The sequence below is a fragment of the Oncorhynchus mykiss genome, chromosome 17 (assembly GCF_013265735.2).
Source record: "Oncorhynchus mykiss isolate Arlee chromosome 17, USDA_OmykA_1.1, whole genome shotgun sequence".
Taxonomy (NCBI): Eukaryota; Metazoa; Chordata; class Actinopteri; order Salmoniformes; family Salmonidae; genus Oncorhynchus; species Oncorhynchus mykiss.
In genome coordinates this window covers 79628365-79648463 of record NC_048581.1, presented here as the reverse complement: position 1 = coordinate 79648463, position 20099 = coordinate 79628365, and the positions used below count along the sequence as shown (strand labels likewise).

Here is a 20099-nt window from a genome sequence, read left to right as displayed (position 1 = left end):
TATAGAGTTGAATACCTCTGGAAAACAAGAAGCACTCAAGTCTTTATTACCAGGACACAGAGATGAAACACATAAACAGAAAGATGCAGAGTGAACCTGTTAACAAAACCCCACAGACTCCCTTCTCCTGTCACCAGAGAGAGAGGAAGAGCAGTAACCTTTTCCTCCTGCAGTGTCATAACCAATAGTCAGCGCCGTGCCCACTCCTCCAGATGATCCTTCCTCCTCAACAGCACCAGCTGAATCTACAACCACATTCCACCAACACTTCCTCAGACACCTCTCCATCTGTGAACTTCCACTGACGACTATTTCACTCTGAGAATAATGGAGATCTCTACTGCATATTAAAGTAGTAGTGATACAATTGTGTCTTTTTTTATTTTACATTTTTAGTCTGTGGCTCTTTAAATCACTGAGGGCTAAATGTAGCTGTTTTAAATTGGTGATTCGTGCCGGGTGCCTGTCCAATTAAAGTGAGTCACTGAGGTGTCTGAAAAATTGCTGGGATGCAGACTCAAGTCATCGACCATTTCAGACTCTCTTAGGAGTCGGTCAGGGTCCTGGGCGATGTGGCGTATGTGTGTGTGGTGTGGTGTGGTGTGTGGTGTGTGGTGTGTGTCTACGAGTGTGTGTGTGTGTCTTTGTAAATTATTTATCTACTGTATGTGTAGCACGATGACAGATGACACAGACCTGTCACAGTCCCTGTCCCCGTCCCCCTCCACCCCGCCCTCGTCCTGTGTTGTCTTAGTATCCATGGTCAGGCCAGGGGAAACAGAGTCTTAGGCAGGGTGACTGACTCATTCTGTCAAGTGCATTTTTGCCATCCCTGCATAGTGTCCGATCAGAGCTCCTGCATTCCCTCACAATCACAATCAGTATGACTGTAGAGTCTCTGTCAGCATCACTACTATGTAATGCCCACCTGGCTGTAGAAGTCAAACCATAAGCTTATACCTGCCTTGATACCTGAAAGGAAGCGGTCCAACTCGTTGTCATGGAACTAAGTTAGTTCTTACTCATTGATGTCTGTCTGGTGTGCAGAAATATTTAAGCTCTGAAACCATGAAGTGAAATATACAGGAAAAGCAATATGTGTATCACCAATACAGCCCAAAAGCCTCCATTCATTGACAGACTATATACGTACAGGGGTATACAACTAGATTCAGCACCGGGACAATTTCTGTCATAGCTATGTCACGCCCTGGCCTTAGTTATCTTTGTTTTCTTTATTATTTTGGTTTGGTCAGGGTGTGACATGGGGGATTTATGTGCTTTGTCTAGGGGTTTTGTATGTTTATGGAGCTGTTTCCTTTCCAGTTAGTTTTGTATTTTTTGGGGCTGTTTCCTTTCTAGGTAGTTTTGTATGTTTATGGGGCTGGTTCCTTTCTAGGTAGTTGTGTATGTTAATGGGGCTGGGACCTGTCTAGGTAAATTGTATGTCTATGGTTGCCTAGATTGGTTCTCAATTAGAGGCAGCTGTCTATCGTTGTCTCTGATTGGGAACCATATTTAGGCAGCCATATTCTTTGGGTATTTTGTGGGTGATTGTTTCCTGTCTTTGTGTTTGCTGCACCAGTTAGGACTGTTTCGGGTTTGCCACGTTTATTGTTTTGTATTCTGTTCATGTTAAGTTTTCTTATAAAAAAAACATGAACTCTAACCACGCTGCATTTTGGTCCGCCTCTCCTTCCCAGGAAGAAAGCCGTTACAAGCTAATGATCGGGGGGGGGCGTAAAAAAAATGTGTACACTGCAAATTGAGCACAACTAAGCCCAAAAAGAGGTTGTATCTTAAAATATAAATGATTTCATACCTTGATTACGTTGAAATACGATCACATGTGGGCTCCCGAGTGGCAAGGTTGTCTAAGGCACTGCATCTCAGTGCTAGGGGCGTCACTACAGACCCTTGTTCCATTCCAGGCTGTATCACAACCGGCTTTGATTGGGAGTCCCATAAGGCGGCGTACAATTGGCCCAGCATCGTTAGGGTTTGGCCCAGGGTAGGCCGTCATTGTAAATATTTTTTTCTTAACTGACTTGCCTAGTTAAATAAATGTGTCTCTTTTTGTTCTGGGAATAAGCTACTTGATAAAAGATTTCATAAATTAAAACAAATTAAAACACATAAACTCAAATCTATAGTGGAGGAGTACAGAGATGTACATAACTGGATCAAATCAACCTTGGTCCCTTTTTGTATTCCATCAGTCCCTTCTCATTGTGCTATGAGAGATCCCATCCAACAGACCCTGATCGACACCCCTATCATGCTGCCTCCTTGGCATACAGACTTTGATTAACAGCCTGCAGGATGTTCAGCCTCCAGCAGGCCTGGTTCACAGCCTCCAGCAGGCCTGGTTCACAGCCTCCAACAGGCCTGGTTCACAGCTACCAGCAGGCCTGGTTCACAGCCTCCAATAGGCCTGGTTCACAGCCGCCAGCAGATCTGGTTCACAGCTTCCAGCAGGCCTGGTTCACAGCCTCCAACAGGCCTGGTTCACAGCCGCCAGCAGGCCTGGTTCACAGCTACCAGCAGGCCTGGTTCACAGCCTCCAACAGGCCTGGTTCACAGCCGCCAGCAGGCCTGGTTCACAGCCTCCAGCAGGCCTGGTTCACAGCCTCCAACAGGCCTGGTTCACAGCCTCCAACAGGCCTGGTTCACAGCCGTCAGCAGGCCTGGTTCACAGCCGCCAGCAGGCCTGGTTCACAGCCTCCAACAGGCCTGGTTCACAGCCGCCAGCAGGCCTGGTTCACAGCTACCAGCAGGCCTGGTTCACAGCTACCAGCAGGCCTGGTTCACAGCCTCCAACAGGCCTGGTTCACAGCCTCCAACAGGCCTGGTTCACAGCCGTCAGCAGGCCTGGTTCACAGCCGCCAGCAGGCCTGGTTCACAGCCTCCAACAGGCCTGGTTCACAGCCTCCAGACATGCAGACCTGGTTCATAGATTTCACTACACTCTTAGAAAAAAGGGTTCCAAAATAATTATTTGGCTGTCCCAATAGGATAACCTTTTTTTGGTTGCATGTAGAACCCTTTTTGGTTCCAGTTAGAACTCTTTTGGAATCCATGTAGAACCCTCTGTAGAAAGGGGTCTACACGGGACCGAAAAATGTTTTTACCTGGAACCAAAAAGTGTTCTACATACAACCAAAAAAAGGTTCTTCAAAGGGTTTTCCTATGGGTACAGACGAAGAACCCTTTAAGGTTCTAGGTAGCACCTTTGTTTATAGGAGTGTGGGCCTGGTTCGCAGGGACACAGCAGCCTAACTGTACCTCCAGCTGCCGCTGAGACACAGAGCGGAGGGAGAAGAGACGGAGTGGAAGGAACCCGGGAAGAGAGCGGCAGGCCCAGATCACTTCAACAGAAATCACTTCTGCCTGGTGTTTTATACACTTGACGGGTTACATGGAGGCCTCTGTTCTATATCATGCTCCCGGTTAAAAGGCTGTCAAACAACCACCTCTCGTAAAGCTAGGTGTTCAGGTGTGTGACTTGATGCTCAGATAATACACACACACACACTTGTCGCAGACACACACACTTGTTACAGACACACACACACTTGTGAAACACACAGGCACAAATAGACAAAGGCACACACACACATTTCTGAGTCTGCAACACTATTTTCTCTTCCTCTATTCCACAGGATATTAGTTATGGAGGGCCCCTGTCATGTAACAGAATAACACATCCAGAGTTTACTGTACTGTATCATCATTCTGGAGGAGTTCCTGAAACTGCTGGCCCCTGCTGGTTAAAACTCATTGCTCACTGCTGAATAGTGTTTCTTGACTTCACAGCTAAACATCTTACTTTGGACAGCGTCACTGATTTCCGCTGAGGGTGAGAAGGGAAGCCAGGAGACGGATGGATGGATGTTGTCTCCATGCTATAATGACAACAGCATGCAATACAGTTGTTTCAAAGCTTCCCACTGGGCACACACTGGTCGAATAAACATTGTTTCCACATAATTTCAATGAAATTACGTTGAACCAACATGGAAAAGACATTGAACTGAAGTCTGTGCCAAGTGGGTCGAGGCATTACCAAGACGGGATACAATTTCACATGAATGTATATGAGAGAGCCTGGAGTGTTATGAGGTGGTTTCCATTTCCAGCGGTTGGAACTAAGCATTTAGAGTCGCTTTGCATTTGTTCATCAGCAGATATAAACGTACTCCCCCCCCCCACAGTCTACTTAAGCAATAAGGCACAAGGGGGTGTGGTATATGGCCAATGTACAACAGCGAGGGCTGTTTTTATGCACAACACAACGCTGTCAGCCAATCAGCATTCAGGACTCGAACCACCCAGTTTATATTAACGTATGACCATCCCAGGAAAGGATTTAATGGTTTGCATTTACACAACTCACATTTCCAGCTATTTGTCGCTCCCATTCTGATTACTGTGCTGGTTTCAATCTTTCAGAATGCATGGGAGTAAATAACCATTAAGGAGGAAGTAGAAATTGGCTGGTATAAAAAGCAACATCAACACAACCAACCTGGATATGAGTTTGAGACATCCTTATCTCCACTCTGCATAAGGAGTCTGGTTCCATTCCCACTGTATACAGTATGAATACCGAGTGGAGTTGAATTGATTCAGCTGTCATGAATTTTCTGTTTAGTATGAGAATGTATAATGTGGCGAAATGAAACAAATGAACGCTTTTATGTCGTTTTATGAGCCTCGTACTCTTAAATTACCACAAAATGACTCCGTGACAATCCCCATCCTCTGTTCTCTCCTTTAGTGTATTCCAGAGTAATCTCTCTCTCACTCTCTCTGTCTCTTTCTCCAACCATCCCCGTCTCCCCCTCTCTCTCTCTCTCTCTCTCTCTCTCATTCCAACCATCTCTCTCTCATTGCTAATTTTTAAATCTATGAATTTCTGAACTTAATTTCCCTGGTTTTTCCCGAGCCTCAGGGGCCATTCTCATTCCATCACTTCTCTTTTTTCACCTCGTTTCCTCTCCTCCCTCCTGTGTGAACAGTGGAGACAGGATGTGAGGTGACGTGTGGTCCGGGAGGTTAGGCCAGCAGGAGGATGGGCACGATGGGCACACAGGCATGGGGAGGGGAGAGGCTTGGGCACTGCACTGAGCTCACAGGGCACCCCTGCCAAAACAGGCAGCGGAGGGTCAGTAGCAGTGCAATTTCCTTCCCACACACGACACGACCACAGGGCACATCGTGATACCTCTCACTTTAAGGGTCTGTGCCACAGAATTAGCCATGCCTGTCCCTTGGAGAGGCTGTGGTGCACTGCTCAGGGTTACTGTGCCTTCTCATGTGAGACCCTGTGCTGTTAAAAGATACCCTCAAATGTTCCTTCAAGGGACTTGACTGGTGAAAACAGCAGCACTTATGCCTCGAGGGCCCTTTTGAGAGGCAGCACAGAGGGAAGGAGAGAGGAGTACAGCTCCCTCCCCCCTCAGAGCAGTATGGCTCAGTGCTTCCCCTGCCTGTAGGCTTTAGGTCTCCTCTATGGCTGCTTCTCCTCTGCCTGTAGGCTTTAGGTCTCCTCTATGGCTGCTTCTCCTCTGCCTGTAGGCTTTAGGTCTCCTCTATGGCTGCTTCTCCTCTGCCTGTAGGCTTTAGGTCTCCTCTATGGCTGCTTCTCCTCTGCCTGTAGGCTTTAGGTCTCCTCTATGGCTGCTTCTCCTCTGCCTGTAGGCTTTAGGTCTCCTCTATGGCTGCTTCTCCTCTGCCTGTAGGCTTTAGGTCTCCTCTATGGCTGCTTCTCCTCACTGTGTGTTTACCAGTGTTTTAATATACAGCACACACATTTCATGAAATGATGAATATGATGAACTAAATTGATTCAGAGGACATTCGCCTGCGACATTATAAAAAAATAAACCAACTTAGCTCTACTTTAAATTAATATAAACTCTGATTATCAAATGGAGATATGGTTGGGTAAAATTATGCTTTCACAGTATCCTATGGATATGAATGCACAGCTGATTTGAGCGAAACAAACATGTTAACTGCTCTGTTATCCAACCTAATTAATGTATTAACTGCTCTGTTATCCAACCTAATTAATGTATTAACTGCTCTGCTATCCAACCTAATTAATGTATTAACTGCTCTGTTATCCAACCTAATTAATGTATTAACTGCTCTGTTATCCAACCTAATTAATGTATTAACTGCTCTGTTCTCCAACCTAATTAATGTATTAACTGCTCTGTTATCCAACATAATTAATGTATTAACTGCTCTGTTATCCAACCTAATTAATGTATTAACTGCTCTGTTATCCAACCTAATTAATGTATTAACTGCTCTGTTATCCAACCTAATTAATGTATTAACTGCTCTGTTATCCAACCTAATTAATGTATTAACTGCTCTGTTATCCAACATAATTAATGTATTAACTGCTCTGTTATCCAACCTAATTAATGTATTAACTGCTCTGTTATCCAACCTAATTAATGTATTAACTGCTCTGTTATCCAACATAATTAATGTATTAACTGCTCTGTTATCCAACCTAATTAATGTATTAACTGCTCTGTTATCCAACCTAATTAATGTATTAACTGCTCTGTTATCCAACCTAATTAATGTATTAACTGCTCTGTTATCCAACCTAATTAATGTATTAACTGCTCTGTTATCCAACCTAATAAAGTAGAAGGCCCATCAACATAGTATTTTTAAATCAAATTTTTCGGGATTAGTTCAAACTGTGACTCTATCATGCGCCTTAATATTATGATTGTCTTTTTGAAATATCCCGAACTGATTTTCAATATTTTCTCTCTTGGGGGGGGGAACTCGACGCCATCAGTGAAGAAACAAACTGCAATTAATCAGAGGGCCTGTCTAGCTATCTTCAAGGACATTCCGTTCCCTTCCGGCTACCCGGATAAGGCACTAAATAAACGTCAGTTAGTGCTAAATACGGCTGCTAGAATCTTGACTACGACCCCAAAATTTGATCAATGCTAACTTCCTTCCCTGCACTGGTTTCCTGTTGAAACTTGAAACGGGTCGGTTGAGCTAACGTAGGTTAATGCGATTAGCATGAGTTTGTAAGTAACAAGAACATTTCCCAGGACATAGCACATGTCTGATATTGGCAGAAAGCTTAAATTCTTGTTAATCTAACTGCACTGTCCGATTTACAGTAGCTATTACAGTGACATAACACCATGCTATTGTTTGAGGAGAGTGCACAGTTTTGAACATGAAAAGTTATTAATAAACAAATTAGGCACAGTTGGGCAGTCTTGATACAAAATGTTGAACAGAAATGCAATGGTTGAATGGATCAGTCTAAAACTTTGCACATACACTGCTGCCATCTAGTGGCCAAAATCTAAATTGCAGCTGGGCTGGAATAATACATTATGGCCTTTCTCTTGTATTTCAAAGATGATGTTACAAAGAAATACAAAATAACAGTTGTTTTCTTCTTTGTATTATCTTTTACCAGATCTAATGTGTTATATTCCCGTACATTCCTTTCACTTTTCCATAAACTACAAAGTGTTTCCTTTCAAATGGTACCAAGAATATGCGTATCCTTGCTTCGGGGCCTGAGTTACAGGCAGTTAGATTTGGGTATATCATTTTAGGCGAAAATTGAAAAAGGGGGCGGATACTTAAGAGGTTTAAGTCATTACTGAAGATTAATCTCTTCAGTAGGTCCTATGATTGAGTGTAGTATGGCTCAGGGGTGCGAAGGTGAACGGCAAGGCACTGGAGCGACGAACCACCCTTGCTGTCTATGCCTGGCCGGCTCCCCTCTCTCTACTGGGATTCTCTGCCTCTAACACTATTACGGGGGCTGAGTCACTGGCTTACTAGTGCTCTTCCATGCCGTCCCTAGGAGGGGTGCGTCACTTGAGTGGGTTGAGTCACAGATGTGATCTTCCTGTACGGTTTTGTGTACCCCTAGGGCTCGTGTGGTGGAGGAGATGTTCGTGGGCTATACTCAACATTGTCTCAGGGTAGTACGTTGGTTTAATATTCCTCTAGTGCCTTGGCAAAGTGGGTGGGGTTATATCCTGCCTTGTTGGCCCTGTCCGGAGGTATCGTCGGATGGGGCGACAGTGTCCTCCGACCCACCCCTGTCTCAGTCTCCAGTATCTATGCTGCAATAGTCTCTGTGCCGGGGGGCTAGGGTCAGTCTGTCATATCTGGTGTAATTCTCATATCTTATCTGGTGTCATATGTGAATTTAAGTATGCTCCCTCTAATTCTCTCTCTCTCTCTCTCCCTCCCCTCCCGGAGGACCTGAGCCCTAGGACCATGCCTCAGGACTACCTGGCCTGATGACTCCTGGCTGACCCCAGTCCACATGCTCGTCCTGCTGCTCCAGTTTCAACTATTCTGCCTGCGGCTAGGGAACCCTGACCTGTTCACCGGATGTGCTACCTTGTCCCGGACCTGCTGTTTTCGACTCTCTCTCTACCGCACCTGCTGCCTCGACCTCTGAATGCTCGGCTATGAAACTCCAACTGACATTTACTCCTGAGGTGCTGACCTGTTGCATCCTGTACAACCACTGATTATTATTTGACCCTGTTGGTCCTCTATGAACATTTGAACATCTTGAAGAACAATCTGGCCTTAATGGCCATGTACTCTTATTATCTCCACCCGGCACAGCCAGAAGAGGACTGGCCACCCCTCAGAACCTGGTTCCCCTCTAGGTTTCTAACCACAGCGGTAGGTATCCTAGTGGTTAGAGCAACGAGCCAGTAACCGAAAGGTTGCTGGATCGAATCTCTGAGCTGGCAAGGAAAAATCTGTCGTTCTGCCCCTGATCAAGTCAGTTAACCCCTGGGCGTCGTGGGTGTCGATTAAGGTGGCCCCCTGCACTTCTCTGATTCAGAGGGGTTGGGTTAAATGCAGAAGACACATTTCAGTTGAATGCATTCAGTTGTACAATTGTATTCTAGGGAGTTTTTCCCTGCTTCTGCATTATTTGTTTTTTTTGCTAATGTAAAAAGGGCTTTATAAATAAATTTGATTGATTGCAACCCTTTAAGAAGATATGGAACTAACCCCTCCAGCATGTTCCTTTATGAAAATAACTATTTCCCCCTCTGGAAACATCAACTCTCTAACAGGTGCAGTAGCATCCGCTTACCTCCAGGGCTCTCCTCTTGCTAGTGAGCAGCTTGGCGATGTCTCGTGCCACCCTCTCCACCAGGTCCTTGGGATTGTTCCTCTTGATGTCAAACTGACTCTTCTTCTCATTGTAAATCTACAGAGAGAACACAGGAGTCAAATATTAGTTCAAAACGTCTGTCAGTTTCTGATGTGAGTCATGAGAGCCACGTAACACTGGCCATTGCTATGCTTTCTATTTTCAACATAGCACACACACACTTAGCAGGTCATTTCACGTAGCTAATAGGGCAGAGCTTTCCTTATAGACAGTGCACCCTAACCAGCTGACGTCTGTGGGGTAATACCAAGCCAGCCACTAAATGCACACACAAGCTAAATGTCCAAGATCCCTTAGTGAAAAGTGATAATAGGGAGAGACAAAGACAGAAGTGCGTGACCAGAAACGAGAACAGGGGCGATGACAGCCAACCAGAAGCCAGAATCATGACAGATGTTTGTCCACACAGAGAGGCTGTGAACATCTTTATGGGCTCTGGCCAAAAGTAGTGCTGCATTATAGGCTATAGGGATGTACTGTAGGATGCCATGTCAGACCCAGCCAGAGAAATGGACTCTTCTCCCAGTATCCTCTGTTTCACCTGAACAAGTAGTCCTCAGCAGTGGTTCTGGGTCTTAGCTCTGGCAGGCAGACATGCTCTGTGGACCACAGCAGGCCACGTCCCTTGGGTTTAAAACTGATCCTGACTGCCATACTACACTGTGGTGCAATACGGCACACTTTCACACTGCAAAACCACCCTCACTCTGGCTTGGTGGGCTTGTAGTACACTCTTAGAAAAAAGGGTTCTAAAAGGATTATTCAGCTGTCCCTATAGGATACCCCTTTTTAATTCTAAGTAGAACCCTTTTTGGTCCTATTTAGAACCCCTTTGGGTTCCATGTAGAAACCTCTGTGGAAAGGGTTCTACATGGAACCAAAAAAGGTTCTTCAAAGGGTTCTCCTATGGGGACAGCCAAATAACCCTTTCAGGTTCTAGATAGTGCTATTTTTTAATAAGTGTAGGACTATTTCACAAGCCTTTTTTCATGTACAGTTGATGTGATTAGACTACGTACATTGGGGCTTAGTAAGCTATGTGTAATAAGGAGAAAGCAATGTGTGGGAATGTGTTTTGATGATTAATACATTTACATACTCTCTCTTGATTGGTGCATTAATAAAAGTGAAATTACAACCACAGAAATCTGATTTACTTCCTCTTGTACTTCCTGAAAAATTGTGGAGGGGTAATATTTAAGGCCCGAGGAGGTGTGGTATATGGCCAGTATACCACAGCTAAGGGCTTTTCTTAGGCACGATGCAATGCAATGCCACAAACCCCTGAGGTGCCTTATTGCTATTATAAACTGGTTACCAATGTAATTAGAGCAATATAAATACCCGTGGTATACGGTCTGATATTCCACGGCTGTCAGCCAATCAGCACTCAGGGTTCGAACCCCCCAGAGCTATTTATATGCTGAGATTTACGTGTTTTGTGTGCAGCAATTAGAATAGGAAAATGTCAGCCTCCATCACCCATGATCCATCACTGTCAGGCTAAAAGGTAGGTGTGCAGAGAGGCAGCCAGTAAAATCTGAACTCATCATGAGGGACCACTGTGGCTCGCGGGTCTGAGTACCCACATCCATACCCACACATGCAGTCAGAGCTGGCCCTAGCCTTTTTGGGGCCGTACATTACATTTTGTTTGGGGGCCCTGCCTCTTTGCGAGCAAAAGATTGATAGCGGAGAGACTTTTTCAAAATAAATTATTCTCCTGCAATTCTACACATTTTACCATAGGGTGGAGATAAATGTTTTCAGATTATAATATGATATTTGAGTTTAGATAGCTGGCCGCTAGACTAATTTACCAATCCAAAAAATTATTGGCAGACATGGGCTAATTGAGTGACTGCTGATCCACGAACAGACTTCGAATGGATCCGCAGGCCTACAAAAGGGAGGCCAGGCCTGCGGGCAACCTGTTGCCCACTCCTGGCCTATATTGTCTTGTTGTGTCTGGCTAAATGGTCAAGAAGAGTTTTTATTTCACCTTTATTTAACCAGAAAGTCAGGAGGTGAGAAGAGCTTTTTCCCAGTGGAGATATAAACATACTGCTGTAGGTGTATGGAAGCAGAAGATCTGGATATACTGCTGTAGGTGTATGGAAGCAGAAGATATGGACATACTGCTGTAGGTGTATGGAAGCAGAAGATCTGGACATACTGCTGTAGGTGTATGGAAGCAGAAGATATGGACATACTGCTGTAGGTGTATGGAAGCAGAAGATATGGACATACTGCTGTAGGTGTATGGAAGCAGAAGATATGGACATACTGCTGTAGGTGTATGGAAGCAGAAGATATGGACATACTGCTGTAGGTGTTTGGAAACAGAAGATCTGGACATACTGCTGTAGGTGTATTGGAGCAGAAGATATGGACATACTGCTGTAGGTGTTTGGAAGCAGAAGATATGGACATACTGCTGTAAGTGTATGAAAACAGAAGATCTGGAGATACTGCTGTAGGTGTTTGGAAGCAGAAGATATGGACATACTGCTGTAGGTGTATGGAAGCAGAAGATATGGACATACTGCTGTAAGTGTATGAAAACAGAAGATCTGGAGATACTGCTGTAGGTGTATGGAAGCAGAAGATATGGACATACTGCTGTAGGTGTATTGCAGCAGAATATATGGACATACTGCTGTAGGTGTATGGAAGCAGAAGATATGGACATACTGCTGTAAGTGTATGAAAACAGAAGATCTGGAGATACTGCTGTAGGTGTATGGAAGCAGAATATATGGACATACTGCTGTAGGTGTATGGAAGCAGAAGATCTGGACATACTGCTGTAGGTGTATGGAAGCAGAAGATATGGACATACTGCTGTAGGTGTATGGAAGCAGAAGATATGGACCTACTGCTGTAGGTGTATGGAAGCAGAAGATCTGGACATACTGCTGTAGGTGTTTGGAAACAGAAGATCTGGACATACTGCTGTAGGTGTATTGGAGCAGAAGATATGGACATACTGCTGTAGGTGTATGGAAGCAGAAGATATGGACATACTGCTGTAAGTGTTTGGAAATAGAAGACCTGGAGATACTGCTGTAGGTGTATGGAAGCAGAAGATATGGACATACTGCTGTAGGTGTATGGAAGCAGAAGATATGGTCATACTGCTGTAGGTGTATGGAAGCAGAACATATGGACATACTGCTGTAGGTGTATGGAAGCAGAAGATATGGACATACTGCTGTAGGTGTATGGAAGCAGAACATATGGACATACTGCTGTAGGTGTATGGAAGCAGAAGATATGGACATACTGCTGTAGGTGTATGGAAACAGAGGTTCTCTCCTTTATGACTCCTGTATGTGAATGCTGTAGGTGTATGGAAACAGAGGTTCTCTCCTTTATGACTCCTGTATGTGAATGCTGTAGGTGTATGGACACAGAGGTTCTCTCCTTTATGACTCCTGTATGTGAATGCTGTAGGTGTATGGAAACAGAGGTTCTCTCCTTTATGACTCCTGTATGTGAATGCTGTAGGTGTATGGAAACAGAGGTTCTCTCCTTTATGACTCCTGTATGTGAATGCTGTAGGTGTATGGAAACAGAGGTTCTCTCCTTTATGACTCCTGTATGTGAATGCTGTAGGTGTATGGAAACAGAGGTTCTCTCCTTTATGACTCCTGTATGTGAATGCTGTAGGTGTATGGAAACAGAGGTTCTCTCCTTTATGACTCCTGTATGTGAATGCTGTAGTTTTAAATCAGACAGGTGTTTCTATTCCCCAGATGTTCCTGTGTTTCCTTCATTCCGTACTTCAATTACCCATCCGGGAAAAGTCATTAGCCTGCACTGCGTAGCTCACCAATGCACTGGAACACACACAGTGTGTGTGTGTCCCCTCAAAACCACAGACCAATAATCAGGTGAACGCGTACATACGCACTGTCACGCCCTGACCTTAGTATTCTTTGTTTTCTTTATTGTTTTGGTTAGGTCAGGGTGTGACATGGGTGATGTATGTGTTTTTGTACTGTCTAGGGGTTTTGTAGGTTTATGGGGTTGTTTACCATCTAGGTGTTTATGTATGTCTATGCTTGACTAGATTGGTTCTCAATTAGAGGCAGCTGTTTATCGTTGTCTCTGATTGGGAACCATATTTAGGCAGCCATCTTCTTTGGGTATTTCGTGGGTTATTGTCTATGTCTAGTTGCCTGTGTCTAGTTGCCTGTGTCTAGTTGCCTGTGTCTAGTTGCCTGTGTCTAGTTGCCTGTGTCTAGTTGCCTGTGTCTAGTTGCCTGTGTCTAGTTGCCTGTGTCTAGTTGCCTGTGTCTAGTTGCCTGTGTCTAGTTGCCTGTGTCTAGTTGCCTGTGTCTAGTTGCCTGTGTCTAGTTGCCTGTGTCTAGTTGCCTGTGTCTAGTTGCCTGTGTCTGCACATTTGTAGTATAGCGTCACATTTGTTTTTTTGTAGTTTGTTTAGTGTCTGTCTTCATTAAAATATAACATGTATTCAAATCACGCTGCGCCTTGGTCTCCTCCATTCAACGAACGTCACACACACACACACACACACACACACACACACAAATGCCATTTGAGAGGAGGGCATTTCTCAAGGTGGAAGAAGTCATTAACACATAATCTTATTAACCCATGAAAACGAGGGAAGTTTTCTCTGCTCCATCGACACACTACAAACCCTGATTATTTTAAAGTGGTTTTCCCAAGTTGATTTAAAAACACCGTCAAATTTGTTTTAAAATCAATATTCATTCTCTAGTCCCTGCTGCTGAATACTTACGTAAATGTGATATTTCAGTTTTTTATTTGCTAACATTTCTAAAAACCTGTTTTTACTTTGTCATTATGGGGTATTTTGTGTAGATTGATGAGGAGAAAAAAACATGAATCCATTTTAGAATAAGGCTGTAACGTAACAAAATGTGGAAAAAGAGAAGGGCTCTGAATACTTTCCGAATGCACTTTAAACAAAATTGACAGATGAAGGTAGACCTGCATCAGTGCCTTCAAGATTTCACACTTTATTCTCCTCGTTTTATGAGATATACTGTACATTCATTATATCTACTAGACTGCAGCTAGCACCCTCTTCTGGACAGTCACATACACACTGGGCATGTTGTGCCATTGTCTTAAGCCTCACTAGACTATATCTCTATCTGGATCTATGAGCACAAACCTGTCTGAGTCCTTGTAGTGTACTCTGCCTGCAACTCAGCAATAACAGCCCAACACAGACAAATAAAGTGGGATCGTATTGTACTGTGCTCGCAGCTCTGACAGATGCTAGCACCACAGAGCGAGAGGGGGATCCAGGTACTGTATCTCTATGGGGAACACTCGCTAATGAGCAGTCCTTGGCTGAAGCTCAAATGGCACCCGATTCCCAATGTAGTGCGCTACTAGAAGATTCTAGAAGAACCACACAACTAGTCTGGTGACGGCTAGAGCCCTCTCCCAGGCATCCAGTTACATGTAAGTGGAGGTTGGTGGATCATACAGTATTTGGAAAGCAATATGTTTGGGATAGGGAAACACTTGGTACCACAAGTAAAAATGCTAAATTGAACATATTCAATTGTCTATGAATTTATTTAGCTAGATATTTGCATACAGTACTGTGTGCAGTTTTCTTATAAAGTCATACTGACACGCTCTCAGCAGCATTCGTTACATTCAAATCCAACCCTTGTCATCACTTGTGAATTATTTGTGGATCTATTCAGAAAGGGAAAATTGCATACAGTTGAAATTGGAAGTGTTGGAGGGGGGCATGCTGTATGTATATCATAGCAGTCTTGGAGGGGGGCATGCTGTATGTATATCATAGCAGTGTTGGAGGGGGGCATGCTGTATGTATATCATAGCAGTGTTGGAGGGGGGCATGCTGTATGTATATCATAGCAGTGTTGGAGGGGGGCATGCTGTATGTATATCATAGCAGTGTTGGAGGGGGGAATGCTGTATGTATATCATAGCAGTGTCAGAAGCTCAAATAATGAAATGTGTGATTTGGACTGACTTCACAGTAAAAAGACATGACTATCAGTGATGTGACTGAGTCATGTCTATGATGCCCGGACAGTTTCCTGGATATGACTGTAATTATAACACAGCAGAGGAGGAAACTGGCAGTTGTGGTGGCTCTGCAGTGTGGATAGGGCCAATGGAGCCGGTTGGTCGCAACACTAGCACAGGATCTGAAAGAGTTGGCATGCCAATCCAAGCCAATATGCTCACCCTGGCAGTCATGAGAGTGACACACACATGTGTGGTGCACTCACACACGGATGATTAGCTATGATAACTGGTTGCTGTGTGCCAAGCTCAGAGTGTGTGAGTGTAAACACGCAGATGGAGAGTAGGGTGTGGTGACACTCCAGAGAATCTCTGTTAAAACAGGACTCTCTCTGCTCCATCTTTATCCAATCAGAGAGCCACCGTTCTCTGCTTGTCCAATCACAACTCAGCATCTCTTCCCCTCCGTGACTCTACTCCCGCTTCCTAAAAAAGAGTTGTGAAAGCTGCAAAATCATTTCAAACACCTCTATGTTCGCTATCTCAGAAATCCTCAAATGATTCTGCCATCAACACAGTCTAAATAACTCCAAAGAGAAAAACTATAATAAATAAATAAAAAGGAAAATTATGTTCGGCTCCCACTTTGTTGAAAATTTTAATTTTGTTTGTTGGGGCCTTTCTACTGTTTGCTCTGACAGCAGCCTATGTCTGTGTCTAAGAGACAGGACTGCTTATTGCTCTGTGAAGTCAGCCACAATAGGAGGCATCAGGCTGGTGCCGGCTGAGGGTGACAGAGACAGATGCCACATCATTAAGGAATATTAGCGGGCTCTGCCGAGCAGACCGAGCCAGTATCCACAGGCCCCGGGAACAGTTCAATAAGGGAGAACACAGGCAGGGAGAAATAACGGCACGGCACGGCACCGCACAGCAGCCCCCCAGAGGAGCTCGATAAGACACAACAAACCAGGACTGCCAAGACCGACCGTCAGAGTTCAGTAAGACTGAGAAGACAGAACAGTCAGGGATGGCTGGCACTGGAGGCACGACCCTCCAGAGGATTTTAGTGAGACAGAACAGGAGAGTTGACTGCTACGGTGGCTGGCCCTAATGTGTCATTCAGAGTGTTCTGCTTTGATGTTGAGTTGGGGGGGACACTGTCACAAAAAACCTTACAAGTATGTAAGTGCAGAGAGAAAACATCACAAAAAAACATACATGGTAATATAACATATAAATTCTGTAGGCCTATCCACTCTGCCACAAAAGTGGAGTCTAACTCAACAGTGATCCAAGCCAGAGTGATCAACTGCAAAGCTACTGGTTCACTGAGTCAAACAGCCTGAGCATGGTGCATCACAGGAAACAAAAGCTAAATATTTACACACTAGCCCTGAGGGAGAGGCTTATATTAGAGACACAGAGGACGAGAACGAGAAAGAAAGAGAGAATGAGAAAGAGAGAGAACGAGAGAGAGAGAACGGGAGAGAACGAGAGAGAACGAGAAAGAACGAGAGAGAGAGAGAAGGAGAGAGAGATATGAGGAGAGAGAGAGAGAGATATGAGGAGATAGAGGGAGAGAGAGAGACAGAGAACATGATGTGTAACATGATCAGAGGGACTGTCAGCCAGGATAAACAAAATACACAAGTCACACACTCACACGCACACCTACATGCACACACTCATAAATATATATATATACACACACACACACACACACACACACACACACACACACACAGCACTATGCCATATAGTCAGGCCTTTGCGTAGACAACACCCTGTCAGATCTACCTAGTGGAACCAAGGACAGGGGCACTGTATCCACCAGTATGTCTGTCTGCCTGTCTGTGCTGTCTGTCTGTCTGTCTGTCTGCCAGCCAGCTGGAACTATGCTGCTACTGAACAACCTCTAACACTACCTGACTGATACTGTACTGAACTGAGTGTAATGATAGGAGAGCTCCCTGCATACCTGTCTGACTGATACCTGCCAGAGCTCATTCACACTCACATTATGGTACGAGTCCATCTCTTCTGTCATACCCTAGCCTTTAGCATAGTCCAGCTGCTAATCAGGCTTGATTTTAGAGCAGCTCCTAACTTCATTCAGATGTCACTCTAACCCTGATTCAAATGAAACTCCTCACCAGTGTGAATAGACCGTCTAATATCACCTGGCAACCAAGACACACACAAACATACAGACTGACAGACAGACAAACACAAACAGACAAATGGGGCCAGATGGACAGATGGACAGATGGACCTACAAACACTTACTGTAACTACTCTATGGCTCTTCATTCATTGATCACTTCAGCAAAATCAAAAGGTCATAGAGATTAACATACAGTATTCAACTCACCATACTGGCCCACAGCCAGCTAGTCAGCCAGACAGTTACTAACTCCCAGCCAGACAGAAAAAGGAATCAACCCCTTATTTTGAAAGAGTAGCCAGAGAGAGAGGGGAGAGAGCGAAAGAGGAGAGAGCGAGAGAGGAGAGAGCGAGAGAGGAGAGAGAGAGAGAGAGAGAGAGAGAGAGAAATATGGAGCAGCAGTCTCCTCCTCTCCTCTCTTCACCATCCTTTCTCAGGTTATTGGTTATTCAGACAGAGATAAATTACACTCTTTTTATTAACTTGCTGATGGTACGGAATAGTTTTTTTTCACCCTGTAGATTTTCTCAAATAGACAGCAACAGAATATGCTCTATAATGCTCTATAATTCTTTCATCCCCCTCTTCCCTCCCACTCTCTCAGCATCCCACTCTTCATCTTTCTCTCTCGCTTATTCCCTCCCAACCCAGCATATAATTTAAACAGCAGCCCATACACTGTCATGCTAATGGCCAGCCAGAATCCATATCCAACACACAATCATACAAATGTTATCTTCCATCCTATCACATTAGACCACAGTGGCCGCAGCATAGTAAAGCGCCCTAGTGTGTGTGTGTGTGTGTGTGTGTGTGTGTGTGTGCATCAGCATGTGTGTGTGTGTGTGTGTGTGTGTGTGTGTGTGTGTGTGTGTGTGTGTGTGTGTATGTGTGTGTGTGTGTGTGTGCATCAGCATGTGTGTGTGTGTGTGTGTGTGTGTGTGCATCAGCATGTGTGTGTGTGTGTGTGTGTGTGCATCAGCATGTGTGTGTGTGTGTGTGTGTGTGTGTGTGTGCATCAGCATGTGTGTGTGTGTGTGTGTGTGTGTGTGTGTGTGTGTGTGTGTGTGTGTGTGTGTGTGTGTGTGTGTGTGTGTGTGTGTCAGGGCTGTGCTAGCCCTGCTGAGGAGGAGACATGGTCCTGGGGGGCTCTCTGTTTGGCGTCTCCTCCACTTCCTGCTCATCTCCCTGATTACTGCTCCACTTCCACACCACTGATGAAGGCTGGCACCTGTCCATCACCCTGACTGAACGCTCACATCTCAACGCTGCTGCTATCAACACAAAGAGCCTCGCTCATCACTCGCTTCGTCTATCTATCACTCTTTCCCATCACTCGCTTCCTCTATCACCCTGTCTCTGTCTCTGTCTGGACTCTCCTCCTGTCTTCACCATCACATCTGGTCTCCTCCCTGCATCTCAGACCTATAGTCCACCTGTCCATTTCATTGGCCACATTACTAACACCTTCAGTCAATGTGTTTGCACGAGGTCATGAATGTGTTTGCACAGCCCATGACTGTCCTTCTGCTGTTACAGTATGTCCCAGTAGCAGGATGGTCTCCAACAGTATGTTTGAACTCTCTCCACTCTAACTTCCCATCCTGGGTCTGTCTTGGTAACCTTTCCATTCCCAAAACCCCTGAGCAGGTTTAAACGTTTTGCTATAATATAGCACTCACTGCAAATTAAAGTAGCTGTAATCCTTAATCTCCATAGTACGTTCCCCTCTGAAAAAAACATCAGGAAATACAAGATAAGTAATGAGATGAAAGTAAGCAGTTAACAATGGAACAAAAAAATGGATTGGCTGAATGTTGGGGCGGATTTCATAGCTAGTGGTATTATAAAACTGGGAGAGGAGGTCAGCAGAGCAACATTATGTAACTGAGCTGGGGGAATATTGTGGTGTTAGGAGGATTCACAATACCACAATAATAGCCTTACACTCCAGGCCCTAAAATACTTCAAACCACATATTACACGTTCATAAGCATATTACACATTCACATTATGTTAAATTATTGCTGGTTAATTTGTGTCCTTTTAATCCATGAGTAATGACCATGAATATAGAACTAGAAAATGGTTTGTTCATATAATACATTCACTGTTCAGTGGAGGTCTGACATCATAAGCCTGGCACCCACCTGATAGACAGTTATTATGGCAGCCATTTTGTGCTGCCACTGCCACACTCAGCCTAAATCTCACTGTTCACAAAGGAGAGTGAGAGAAGGGACATTTCTGAGACAATTTAACACAGAGCGGATTACTTCCAAATACCCCAGAGTGAACATTTAACCCCTGTGCCTTTCGTAAAGTGACACAGGGATTTTGACTGACTCAGGGACTTCGTTTCACCTCCCATCGGGGGAGGGAGAGAAAAGAGAGAGAGGGAGAGAGAAGAGAGAGAAGGAGAGACCACTACAGTATAATGTCCTGTAGGCTTGCCCTTGGTTGTACCTCGGCTCCGCCCCCTTCCCCCCCTCCAGACTGCAGCATGTGCGGCTGTCTGCTGGGGCTGACAGAGAGCAGTAAGTAATTACACACAGAGCTAGGCCTAATTACACCACGACGGCTCCCCATGTAACCTGCCAACAGGGTCACTGCTCTTAAAAGTGATGGCATTACAGGACCAGCCACACAGACCAGGCACAGGAGATAAGGAGTTTTAACATTCCATGCTAATGTGTGTAC

The 20099-nt window shown here is 44.7% G+C and overlaps 1 protein-coding gene across 4 annotated transcripts in view; it reads right to left on the bottom strand.

The window, feature by feature from the left end:
* LOC110493268 (voltage-dependent calcium channel subunit alpha-2/delta-2) overlaps positions 1-20099 on the bottom strand; it is a 296498-nt gene that overhangs the window by 195850 nt on the left and 80549 nt on the right. For all 4 annotated transcript variants that reach the window (XM_036948226.1, XM_036948229.1, XM_036948227.1 and 1 more), the window contains exon 3: positions 9143-9259. In XM_036948226.1, coding sequence (XP_036804121.1) covers positions 9143-9259 — 117 coding nt within the window. The remainder of the gene's footprint in view (positions 1-9142; positions 9260-20099) is intronic.